Genomic DNA, 11963 nt, shown 5'->3' on the forward strand with positions numbered 1-11963 from the left:
TCAGGGGCTGTTAGGGACCTGGGCTTGATTGCTACGTTCCATTGAGGGGTCGTTGTTATCAATAGTAATGTAAAGGTTGGGAGGAGCTGATCATCTCCATGCTGAGCATGTTTTTGAGTTTCTGTGGGAGTTGGAGGTGGGAGTCGGAGTTGAAAACAGTGAGGCAGAAAGTGTGGTACTTTTAACACCTATCGATGGGCTCTCTGTATCAGAACCTTTTTGTTTTGCCTTTTTCGTACTGTTAAACCCCCCCGGCATGTTTGTGCCCGAGACACTATCCCCCCTCCAATCCCACTCCTCCTCCCTCTCCTCCTCCTGCCTAACCTTCACCTCCAGCTCCTCCTCCGCCCGTCGATAAACATTCAAAATCTCCTGCAGCGTCGCCCCCGGCGCGATCCTCAACGCAACGCTCAAACACTCAATCCTCTGCTCCAAGTGCCTAATCTCTTCGTTCGCGCTCCCGGTCCCAAAATGCGTCGGCTTGGTCGTCCTCGCCGTGCGCCGGTACTTCCCCGCCTGCAGCGCCACTCGCCACGAGTAATCATCTTTTTGTTGGCCGGTAGCAGGAGAATCGAGACGGGTGACGACAAAAGAGTAGGCTGTCTCGAAATCTTCTTCTGTTAAAGCCGCGTCGATGCACATGGCTGTGATGCGTTGAGACACCTGTTCTGGCGGGTGCTGGAGAGAGGATGGATGAGAGGAAGGAGATTGTTTAACCAGCCCGGCTTGGACCATCCGGTTGCCCAGGTCGACAAAGTCCTGGAGCCGGGTGTATGATTTGGGGTTTTGCTCGAGGATTTTGCCAATGATGGAGATCGGATCCGAGTGCACCCGCAGGACAATAGGGGTGAAGGGTTCGCCTTGTTTGAGGACTAGACGGTATTCACTTAGGGCGTGGGTGGCTTGGAGGAGGGCCTCGACTTTTTGGGCGAGGGGGTGGGATTTGGGGAGGGTGGAGGGGAAGGCTTTGATTCTGAGGGAGGACTATTAGTATGGAGAAAGTGAGAGGAGTTGAGAAGGCGTTGGCTTACATCTCATCACACTTCTTGAGCCCACCGCGAGTGCGGTTGGGATTGGAAGCGTTGTCGTAGGCCGTCATGGCGGTGGCGTAGACCGTGTCTTGCAGCACCTTCTCGTCCAGGGGCCTGTCAGGGGCGTCTTCGTACAACGACCGCGCCAAGGAGTAGCCTTTCGGCAGTTAGTAAAGAGAAGAACAGAACCTAGAAGAAACAACCTACGTGTGTTGAAAAGCAACGCCTTGAGAATCTCAACCTCCAAAAACTCTTTTTTCAGCTTGCTGAACACCCCCTTAGGAGTGGCCTCAAGAGACACCTCCTCAGCACCCCAATCCCGAAGCCAGAGAATCTCATTTCTCGCCCCCAACCAAAATTTATCGTCTGTCTTTGGGCCGTTGTGGTTGAGATGATGAATCAACTTGCTGGCCTGTTCTTTCTGGTCACGTTCGTCTTGTAACAAGGCGAGCTCTCCGGCTCTTCTAATGGTGCAAGCTTGGCCGGCATGGGTGAGAAGATGAGCACTGAGAATCAGTGCCTCCAAGAAAGCGACAGCAGAGTTGTCGGGCGACGTCAAAATATTCGATGAAGCCAACAGATCATTCCGCATAAACGTCGCGGTTTTGGTGGAGATGATGTCCTCAGATATTTGCTCGGCAAGGGGCGGCAGGAGTGCGACAGCTGAGGGAAAAAGGGGCAGCGGATCTAGACCACGGAGGTTCGCAACCTGAGCCGCGATACTATATGCCCCCTCAATCGCCTCAGATGACGCTTCCGGAAGCACATAGGCCGATGCCAATGCTGCCTGCGCATAGGCTCGCTGCACACGGTCTTGCTGTTGCTCTGTCAACTCCAGCTTCCCCCAGCCGGCCAGGTCAGCATCTCCTGGACCACCCCACTGTTGAATAGCATTGACGGCCACCCTCCAGTTCTTTGATGCTTGCGTGGTGAGCCAGCGAAGAACCTCGTCGTATCCGGCACAAATCCCGTCGTCTTCCTCGCCGTTGGGAGAAACGATACTACGTCTCCTGGTCTTCCACTTCTTTTCGTCCACAAGCCATGGACCGATTAGACCCCGCAAGTCTCGTCCTACTACGGGCAAGTCCTCTTCCCTGGCTCCGGTCCGAGACAGTAACAGATTGACGGCAACACGATCTGGAAGTTCCTGAAAAGCAGACAAGGTGTATTGAATTGGATCCTCTGGGTGGTATTCGCAGTTTCGTCGTAAAAGCGGCAAGATTGTCGAGATCAAAAGGGTCCGCACGTATGCCGACTGATTCATGAACGGCAGCAACAAGGTCGGGAGCTCCGCGAGCAAGCCAGCCTCCTCGTCCACCTTGTATGACCTCCGGACAAGGAAGGAGGTGATAGGGTCATCCCCAACCTCTTTTGGTGTATCCTTGAAAGTCAAGGGCAGTAGTCGAAGCTTGCGCACCCGCTTTGTCGCATCCCCCTCGGCTAGCGTCTCTACAGATGAAGCATCGACGTCATGGTTGGTGTTTTCTGAAAGTGTTCCCTTTTCGATCTTCTCGAGAAATCCGACGTATTTGTTTGATTGTAAGGTTTCGGGGAGGTATGTCAGGAGAATGCGCAACACCAGGTCTTTGCGCAGGACAGTGTCATGGCGGGCAGCAAGGACAGCCAAGCTATCGATATCGGCCTGAACAGCAAAGTGCACGGCAAGGAGGACCAGCTTTGCCGCTGATAGTGAGAGGGTCATTATTTTCGAGGCTCCTGTATCCGAGATTCGTACTATCGACCTAGAGAATGAATGGAACGGTGCAAAATCGCATGTCGAATTACGTCGGATATGCCTTCACATGGCAACTTGTCAGTCAACGACAAGGACACGGAGCTGAGAGCTTCCACAAACAGCAGTTGGGGATCATGAACACATTCGCTCTTGGCATCTTCCCCCAAGAAAGCGGCAGGGATAGGGGTCAGCCAGCCAATCGAAGGCAGGGCATTTCGCCCGCAGTCCGTCATTGTGGGTCATCCCTGCTGTGGCTTGACCTGCAAAAGTGTGGCTGCCGCTCTCCCGTGCGTGTGTCTGTTGCTGGCCAAGCTCCAAGTGGGAACATCACATTGACTTTGGACGCCGACGACATTCGCGACCTCCCCTCAACTTCCCCTCCTGCCACACCACAAACAGGGAAATTCATAGCCCATCATGGCGTCCGGATACGGCGTGAACGGCGGTGGGTAGCCTGGACACGTCCCAATGGCCTCAATTGGCCCTCACCTAGCAACATATAAACTAACAATGCCCTCGCAGGCCCGTCTCGGTGCTTCCCCTTCTGGCAGGAGCTGCTCTCGTGCTACGTTGTCAACACCACCGAATTCGATGACTCTGGAAAGGCCAAGTGCGCCGGGCACATGGAGGACTACTACGAGTGCTTGCACCACAGAAAGGAGGTTAGCGACTGCCCCGAGCGCCGGCGCAAACATCATAGGGAACCTCTCGCTGATCGAGATTGTGATACAGGCTGCCAGAGTCAAGGCCCTGCAGGCTGCTTACAGAGCTGCCGAGGCCAAGAAGCTGAAAGAGAATCCTCCGAATGCTACGCAAATAAGGAATCTGGGGCTGCTAGACAAGGAGGACGACACAAAGAAGGTGCTTGGATCGAGCTAGACGGGGCCGATGAGAGAATAGACGTTTCCGATGTGCATATACAATTACTGGCGGTGGTTTGCAACCCGGCAATGGTGAGAAACGAAGCTGATACATTCATGTTAGTCGAGCTCTGGAAAATGGTGACTTGTTCGTTGATAATGGGTTGGGTTTGGTTTGTGCTGCGGTAGACCAAGTGAAGCATATCTTCTGAACCACTGAGAGAGCTTTGTAGGGCTCGGATGTAAACAAATACCGGGAGCAACTCAGCAGAGCCCAGGAGCCAGAACCTGAAGGGCAGACGCCTGTGTCTCCGCAAACCATGCTCCGAGTGGAAACTTCACCTGCGTGCCTTCCGTCTTGTCTGGTCTGGCAGTGAGTGCATTCACTTCTCTCAGGTTTGGCCCTTCCTTTCCAGCGACTTTCCTTCTTCTCGACCAGGCTGTCGACCATTTTGGTTCCTGCTTGCATCTTGTTTGCGCATCCGGGAAGCCTTCAGGCCCACAGAGTCGCCTTTTCTTTCGACATTTCATTTCCTCCAGTCACTCGTTGATTTCCTTCAAGATGCCTAGCCTCCGAGGCATCGAGATTTCCATCTCTACGAGCCCAGACGATGAACGAATCCCCGAGTACCCGCATCCAGAAGGTTCAAGATGTCCAGCTCGTAGCTTCTCTCAGACTGTTCCCGACGATATACCCAAGAGCTTGGCCACGACCTTTCACCCAACCCCGGCTCAGTACCACAAGTATGGCCCGTCAGTGTCTGTCTACATTCCATCTGTTTCTGGTGAGATTTTCGATCGAAGATGGTGCAGAGGCATCCGCTAATTCGGTCCAGGAACCCGTTTCTCAATCAACTATGCCGTCAACGCTCCGCCGCCTTCCCCTTGCAAGTTTGTTTTCTTTCGACTCTACATGAACGCCAGGCCCATTTCCGCCTGGGGGATTGAACCAGCTGTCAAGGATAATGGAAGGGTAGTCAAGTCCCTCTGGGCGCCAACATCTCGATACATGGACCAAGTCGGGATCGAAAGCCGCAACTTCGTCTTCTTGCCAGGCCAGGAGCACAAATCTGTGGCAGAGGATGGCGGTTTGATTGAGATACAAGCCTTTCGCGCTAAAGCACGGCGGGCTAGAGCTCCAAAGCTGGAAGAATATCGACTCCAAGACAACTATGGCATAGCGTAAGTGTCTTTGACTGCGAGTTGTCAACTCTGTCCTCTAACTTCAATGCTAGGGCTCCCAGTGTTGGTCTTGTTGAACAACCTCAAGACATGTGTTACTACACCTTCATATTGATGGATCCCAAGGAGTCACCCTTTGCCTCGTTCCGTTTTCACTACCGCACCTGGAGTAACCTCGAGCAGCTGAACTTGATCCCCACAAAGGAGCTCGACTTTCTCCGAAACATCTCGCCAAACACAAAGCGTGATAGCGGCCCAAGTATCGACTCCACCGAGAACGGTTCATCGGAAGAGGTTCGGTCTCCTTTGGAGAATTCGGATGAGGCAGTCTTTGACGACAGCGAAGAGGTGGAACAAGAAAACGTCTTGCGTCGCAAACCCTCGGTCTACGTGCTCAACACGCCACCCGAGCGGTTCCAGGTTTCCACATCCAAGGCTGTGCTGCCCCAGCCGAGCAAAGCACTTAGGGATTGCTACCGTGAGTCGTATCTCCAGCGCCCTCTGCCAGAACTCCCCATTCACCAGCTTTCTGGCAGACCTTCACGACGATCCTCGGCTGCATCTGCCGTCTCTGCAGTGTCGGGAGCTCCCTCAATAACGCCTTCGCTTTGCCAACATATCGACGATGACTCTTTTAGTTTGGATAACACCGAGTTTGGCGTTGCAGCGATGGCGAAGAGGGTTAGGTCGCCCGAGTCTGTGAGGCAGCTTGTCACCCCTGAGGCGGATGAGATAGTTGATGTTGGCAACGAAGAGGAGTATTCGATTTCTAATTATGAAATGTCGCCTCTTTCGACGAATGGATCGATCACCGAGTCGAGGTTGTCTCCTGGGGGGTATTACCCGATGACGGGAAGCAAGTTTGATAATGGACTGGCGAGTTTTTCGCCACCGCATCGACACCAAGCTGCTTACCCGCTCAGGCAGTATACCAGGCCGCCGTCGGTGTCGTTTTTCCATCCTCAGCAGGAGAATCATCATCAGAATATTGATCAGTTGATCACTCAGCAGGAGACGCTGACGTTGACGGAGGCGCAGTGGATGAGCCGCAGTCCTTCTCCTCCACAGACGACGCAAGGAGGAGATGATGGGAGACGACGTGTTTGGAGCCCGAAGGCGGCGGAGAGGGTTGGCAGTAGGGGGGGCCTTTTTTCTGGGTTGAAGAAGAAGAAGTTTAGTGCTTCACCTAGGAAGCTTGCGCAGATGGTTAGGAGGAGGGAGGTCTCTGTTGGTGATAAGGGGGAGACGGGGAGTGAAGGGAGTGGGGAGAGGGTTGGGAACTGGATTTGATGTGGGTGTGAGCAGATGCTGGTTGGGGAATAGAAGTTTTTTTTTTTTTTTTTTTTACGGAACAGGTCTTTTTGGGATGGTGTTTGGAATGTTGTGTTGTATTATACCCTGATGTACGGCTAGTTTACTGTTTGGTTTTCATGAAGGAAGATATGATATGTTACGTTGGGTGTCTTAAAGTACATATAAGGGGCTGCTGATACTTTTCATGAGAGGAGTAATTTGCTAGATTATTACCACCATTTCTCGCACAGGACCCTGCTCTTGTCTATGCCTAGACCTTGTGGGGAGGGAGAGGTCAGGCCGTCAACAAATTGGTCGGTCATGGAGGGTACACCGCATATGTAGACTGCCACGTCGTCTTTGTGCTCCCCGATGGCGTTTGAGACGTCGGAGAGGGATATCCTTCTCCTTTCGAAAGGGATGGATAAATGTTTGGTTGTTATTTCGTTTGTTGAGATGTTGTTTGTGTTGTTGGGGCCACCAGTGGTGGTGAGGAAGAGCTTGATGTTGCCTTTCAGGGGGTCGTTTTGGTTGGAGAATAGATTGATGATTCGGTCGAGGAAGAGGGCTTGGGAGGTGTCGCCTGATTGGATTTTGCTGTTGGGATCTTTGAGAGAGTAGAGGAGGGTGATTTCGGGTTGGGGGCGGGTGGTGGAGATGTGGGAGAGGATGTTGATTAGGGGGTTTATGCCAACTCCTCCTGCCACCAACACCAACTTTTTGAAGCCCGGGGGTGTGCTACTAGATCTGGGAGAGGATAATAACAGCTGTTGTTCGGAGGGACGTGAGAATATTTGGGGTGGGTAGGTGAAGGAACCGCCTATGCGGATGCGGACGGGGGTGTGTAAGAGGGTGGAGGGGTCCTGCCAGAGGTAGGCTGCTGGGGGGTTGAGGGGGGATTGCTGGATTGCTAGTTCCATGTGGGGGTGGAGATGGGGGTGAGGTTATGGTGAAGCCGCCGGGTTTTTGGCAGGAAGGGAAGGGGGGGTAGTAGAGGTCTACCCATTGGCCGGGGAGGAAGCTGATGGGGGGTTGGGAGGGTTGGGAGGGCGTGAGGTGGAAGAGGCGGATTGCGGGGGTTATGGGGGTTATGGTGGTTATGAGGAGTTCGTGGAGGGACTAGAGGGATGTTAGTAGAGCTGGGGGATGAAGGAGGACAGGGGAAGAGGTACGTTATCGCGGGGTTCGTGAGCGGTGCGGTCGATGTGGGTTGTTTTGTTGGTGGGGGTCATGGTGGAGGTTTTGGTGGGGGTTTGTAGGATTTGGAGCCAAATTTGAGAAACCTTGGGAGAGATATGGAGAGTAATGATTGAGGCAAAGAACTGCGTTTTATAATCATCAAGTTCATAGATCAAGTGGTCAAAATGAGGTTGTTTACATACGCATTCTTGTGAGGTTGGATCCGGGGTTAAGAGTGAGCGTGAGGAGCTGGTTGACCCCACCAAATTAGTCAGTTTGAGCAAGTACTCTTATTGCATGTAGTATTTCACAATACCTACACTCTGGTTTTTCACCTAAGTAGATCTTGACAAAGCCTAGAAAGATGTTTTGTGACCCTTTCTAACCTCTATCTACAGAATCTGCAAAATAACATGCTGTGCTTGTGCCAGGTGTTGGTAACACATGTGAATGTGGTGAACTTGTTCAAGTTCCACAAGCAGAAATGCCAAGGTGGGTTGGGTGTGGGCCTGGTCAGTGCGCTTGAGGCCACAGGGATCATGGCCTATCTAGCGGGAAAGCTGCCGGCAGGCAAGACAAACAGGTTCTCGTGACATCCAAAGAAAAGACAACAGCTGCTGCACGCAACAAACCAGCAGTTGGTTTTCCGTCTTTTCGTGCCTAAGGAACCTATGAGCTTTTGGATCGTGTCTCCGCCGCAAGAACCGTCTCAAGCTCTCCAAGCTGGAGCAATCAAGGTATGCCTGATCTTGCGCGCGCACATGGTAGAGGGCCCCACTAACCTAGAACCCTACCGGTCACATTTTCTGTACAGGAACGCGCAAGATCCACCAGAGCACTCTTCACCTGCTCAGAGAAACTCGCACGAAACTGGAACCAGGACAGCGACCCTGCTGACTCCCTCCGCTCCCACAGCTGCCCAGGATGCGAAAAGTGCGAAAGAGTAAGCCCTTGATCTACCTGTGATGCCAGGCGAACTCTTCTGTGCAGCGTAACCTAACCTTATTGCCAGGAAGGAGCTCGACTACCACCGCACCGCACACACTTTTCCAGACTATGGGTATTGCGCCTGTGTCCATGAAACTGTCCTGACTACGCCGAAGCTAATCACTGCCTGTGGTAAAGCCCTGTAAAGCGCAGTGTCGACATGTCTCTCCGATCGGTGTTCAAATCACTTGTACGTCTCGACTTCATTGCAATCATAATGCAGGATTGCTACTAACTTTCCTAGAATCCCTGGGGCGCGAAAGCCGTCAACACCCTCGATTCGAGCCCCAAGAAGACGACCGAAAGGCCACAATCGGCCCATTCCAATGACTCTCGAGAAACACCACGAGCGAAGCGGCAGAAGACGAGCCGGGATACCGAAGTAATACCACGGGGGTCACAAGAGTCTATCGAGGAATTCCCGTCTCAACCGATTCAATCGCGGGGTCACACGTACAGCCCCTCAATATCTCCTTCGCCTATCAGTTCGCATGTTCATATGTGGAATTCACATGCAATGGCTGAGTACCAGGGTCGAGGCAATCGCCGCCACCGGCATAGGTCTCTTGGTAGCAACAAGAGTCAGTCCTCGGCCGAGGACTTTCCCAGTGCGTTCGGTCAGAAATACACTGCCCCCGATAATCAAGAACAAACTCGGTCTAAAGTGCAAAGCGATGCGGCCGACTTGGAGATTCTGAGGAATATATCAGCCCACTTACAGCCTGCCCAACCCAAGGGGAAGAAGAGACTGAAACAGGAATCCCACGAAGACGACGAGCTGGCAATGGGTCATACGCCCAATGATGGCAAGAAGCGCCAGCCAGGGCCCAGCGTCTCTCGCAGGGGCGATATAGTCCCTACACAATTCCCCAGAAAGGCAGCCAACGGTCGTGAGGACTGTCAGTCTCTTGGAGAGTCCGAACGCTTCACTGTTTCTGCAGCAGTCTGTTACCGGAATTACTATTATGTGGCTGGTGAGAAAGCCGGGACAGATGCATGCTACATGCAAGCACATCATGATAAACCTCAGGCGGAACTTCGCGCCTTTACACAAAATGGAAACCCCCACGGGACGCAACAGTGGCTCAAGCTTACAAACAAGATCAAAGCCTTGCATTTTCACCCGTCCAGTAGCCTCATTAAGGTCACTCAACCCACTGATACATCTCTGGACATCGGTAAACTGCTGGTCATCAAGTTTGCGACTCCTCAGGATGCTTCATCTGTTGCTCGTTGGGCTACAAGGGTTCTCAAGGTAAAGGTGGTGGAAGAGGAAGACAGGTACATATCCTCGAAGCATTTCGTCCTCCGCCCTCGCTAACCATACTCTAGTAACAAGCTCCATGCCATTTATGACAAAGCACTCGGTGAAATCAATCGAGATACCCCATGGTCATCAGCAGGCAAAGTCGCTGGTGCGGGATCTCCTAATGCTCAGCCTCCCGATGCTGGCAAGGCACGGGGCACCAGTGCTAGCATTACACCCAGCCAAGTCTCACCCTCGAACAAACCGAGAACCACCATCCGCGGTTCCATGCAAGTTTCGGAGCCCGCAACACCCCAACCAGTCGCGACTTACGGCAGACGATCTTTGAGGTCAACTCATGGATCAACGACAGATGCGACTTCCGCTCCAATTGATGTAGATCTATCATTATCGCCTGAGACCCCTCCTCCGCCTCGTTGGTCTTTGCAAAACAGGAGCTGGTTGGAAGACTGGAAGACACCGTTACAATTTGGCAGAGTACAGGTGACCAAGGATGACATACCAAGACTGGATGAGGGCCAGTATCTGAACGACAGCATCATTGAATTTGGTTTAAAGTACCTTTTTGAAAAGTTCACTGACAAGCATCCCGATCTCAGCAAGCGAGTCTACATGCACAACAGCTTTTTCTACACGAGTTTGACCGGGGACGGTGGCAACCAATTCAAGTACGAAAATGTCAAGAGATGGACTGCAAAGGTGGATCTGCTGTCCTATGACTACATTGTCGTCCCAATCAACCAGCACTTCCACTGGTGGGTTGCCATAATTTGCAACCCAGGGAAACTTGATCCGGCTGTTCGTCATAAGGCCAAAGAAGCCGAAGCCACGATCCCTATCGACGTCTAAATGACTGATGCACCAAAGCTGGTTACGTCTGATGTTGTGGACAAAGCCACCGATGGCAAACCCGGATTCGGCCCATTAGCTTCTACTCAGCCAAAGCAACGCAAGCCTGCTTATAGCCTTGATGACCCCAGAATCATTCTCTTGGACTCGCTCGGATCTAGTCACGGCCCTGCCGTTAAGAACCTCCGCCGATATCTCGTTGAAGAGTTCGAAGACAAGCGTGGCAGGAGGCTTGAGCAAGGTGATTGGCCAACTCGCCTTGGGATGAAGGCCACTAATATACCGCAGCAATCGAATCTCACAGACTGCGGAGTCTATGTCCTTGGATACGTGCAAGAGTTTGTCAAGGATCCAGATACCTTCGTCAAGGCTCTGCTGTCTAAGGAGCCGCACGAATGGGCATTAAGTGCCCCCCTATTGCGAACGCTCTGGAGGGATACTATCTTCTACGAAAAGAGTATGACCCGCACAGAGCCTGGCCGGCAGCAAAATGCGGGGATGATCTATCCCATGTCCGCGGAGAGAATGACAAAACTTTTTGCTCAAAGCGCCAAACTGAGCACCTCTCCTTCTCGCGATTCGGTTGTGGGCCGGAGGGAGGAATCACGACATGCAGCTGTACCAGAGCCGCTGAAACCTGTGGAAATGGCGGGAGAACCGGCGCAAGGGCGAATAGGGTCTCCTGTAAAGGCACCAAAGCCCGCGAAAACTGCAAAGGAGCCAGCAGGACGTATGATACCGACAGAAGGTGGGAAGGAGGTAATCAAGCCTATGGACCTCGTCGTCGACACACCCCTCATTCCTTCTATTGAGGATTCTATCGAGGACTCCCCTACCCCAGAACCTCCTCAAATCACCGACCTCTCCGCACTTGTAGAGCCCGGTTTCTCGAAGCACGTGCCCAAGCCTAAAGAGCGCCCCGCTTCAAAGTTGGGGACTTCGCCGACGCGGCAATCTTCTCATGCGGAAGATGATGAAGTCATGCTTGTCCCTTTGGGTCGCCCTGACTCCACATTGTTCACGGCGAGGATATCGAGTTCCCCGGCGGAGGCAAAGAAAGCGGTTGATACGTCGGTGCAAGAGCTCGACGCAAAGTCATTCTGCAACAAGTCAGCCACACCTCCTGGGCACACCAAGAATGCAAAGCCTCGCCAGCCGACGCGCCAGGTTGCCCTAATGTCACAGTCATCTCCCGCCCAGGCTCCCAATCCAAAACGTGCTGATGCTGGCTCCACGTCCACAGGGGCGTCGAAGCGTCCTCATACCGGTTCCACGCCCACTGGGGGTTCTCGCCCAAAACGCCCTGGTGCCAGCTCTCCACCTACCACGGGCTCTCAGTCGAGATATTTTAATGGTACCCCATCCCCAGGTCGGAGGCAGCGAGTGGCTACGAATGTAGGAGCTGCGTACACATCCGTGGGTTTTGCACCCACCAGGGAGGCTACCGTGGAGCAGAACTTGGCAGCGGTGAAGCATTATGAGCCGATCAATATTGATGACTCTGATTGAGTTGTGAGCGGTGGTTATTATACTCTAGCAGCAATCCCAAAGCGACGTTGTAGCCATGTTGGGCCCGATTA

The 11963-nt window shown here is 52.9% G+C and overlaps 5 protein-coding genes across 5 annotated transcripts; 3 read left to right on the forward strand and 2 right to left on the reverse strand.

The window, feature by feature from the left end:
• Positions 1-90: 90 nt before the first annotated feature.
• Positions 91-2733, reverse strand: PODANS_2_8680 (uncharacterized protein; the record flags this gene model as incomplete). Its single annotated transcript, XM_001911638.1, has 3 exons — positions 91-973; positions 1032-1119; positions 1167-2733. 3 exons carry the CDS (start codon positions 2731-2733, stop codon positions 91-93), a joined length of 2538 nt encoding a protein of 845 aa, XP_001911673.1.
• A 450-nt stretch (positions 2734-3183) lies between these two features.
• Positions 3184-3645, forward strand: PODANS_2_8690 (uncharacterized protein; the record flags this gene model as incomplete). The annotated part of the gene is made up of 3 exons (XM_001911639.1): positions 3184-3211; positions 3289-3428; positions 3499-3645. 3 exons carry the CDS (start codon positions 3184-3186, stop codon positions 3643-3645), a joined length of 315 nt encoding a protein of 104 aa, XP_001911674.1.
• A 543-nt stretch (positions 3646-4188) lies between these two features.
• Positions 4189-6098, forward strand: PODANS_2_8710 (uncharacterized protein; the record flags this gene model as incomplete). Its single annotated transcript, XM_001911640.1, has 3 exons — positions 4189-4411; positions 4463-4809; positions 4872-6098. The coding sequence occupies 3 exons, from the start codon at positions 4189-4191 to the stop codon at positions 6096-6098; spliced, it is 1797 nt and encodes a 598-aa protein (XP_001911675.1).
• A 233-nt stretch (positions 6099-6331) lies between these two features.
• Positions 6332-7021, reverse strand: PODANS_2_8715 (uncharacterized protein; the record flags this gene model as incomplete). Its single annotated transcript, XM_001911641.1, has 1 exon — positions 6332-7021. The coding sequence occupies one exon, from the start codon at positions 7019-7021 to the stop codon at positions 6332-6334; it is 690 nt and encodes a 229-aa protein (XP_001911676.1).
• Positions 7022-8293: 1272 nt separating this feature from the next.
• PODANS_2_8980 (uncharacterized protein) lies at positions 8294-11892 on the forward strand (the record flags this gene model as incomplete). Its single annotated transcript, XM_001911642.1, has 5 exons — positions 8294-8340; positions 8406-8421; positions 8512-9522; positions 9607-10332; positions 10402-11892. Coding segments are annotated over 5 exons (3291 nt in total), but the record flags the coding sequence as incomplete, so codon positions are not given.
• Positions 11893-11963: the final 71 nt, after the last annotated feature.

The sequence above is a fragment of the Podospora anserina genome, chromosome 2, assembly GCF_000226545.1.
Source record: "Podospora anserina S mat+ genomic DNA chromosome 2, supercontig 2".
NCBI classification, from domain to species: domain Eukaryota; kingdom Fungi; phylum Ascomycota; class Sordariomycetes; order Sordariales; family Podosporaceae; genus Podospora; species Podospora anserina.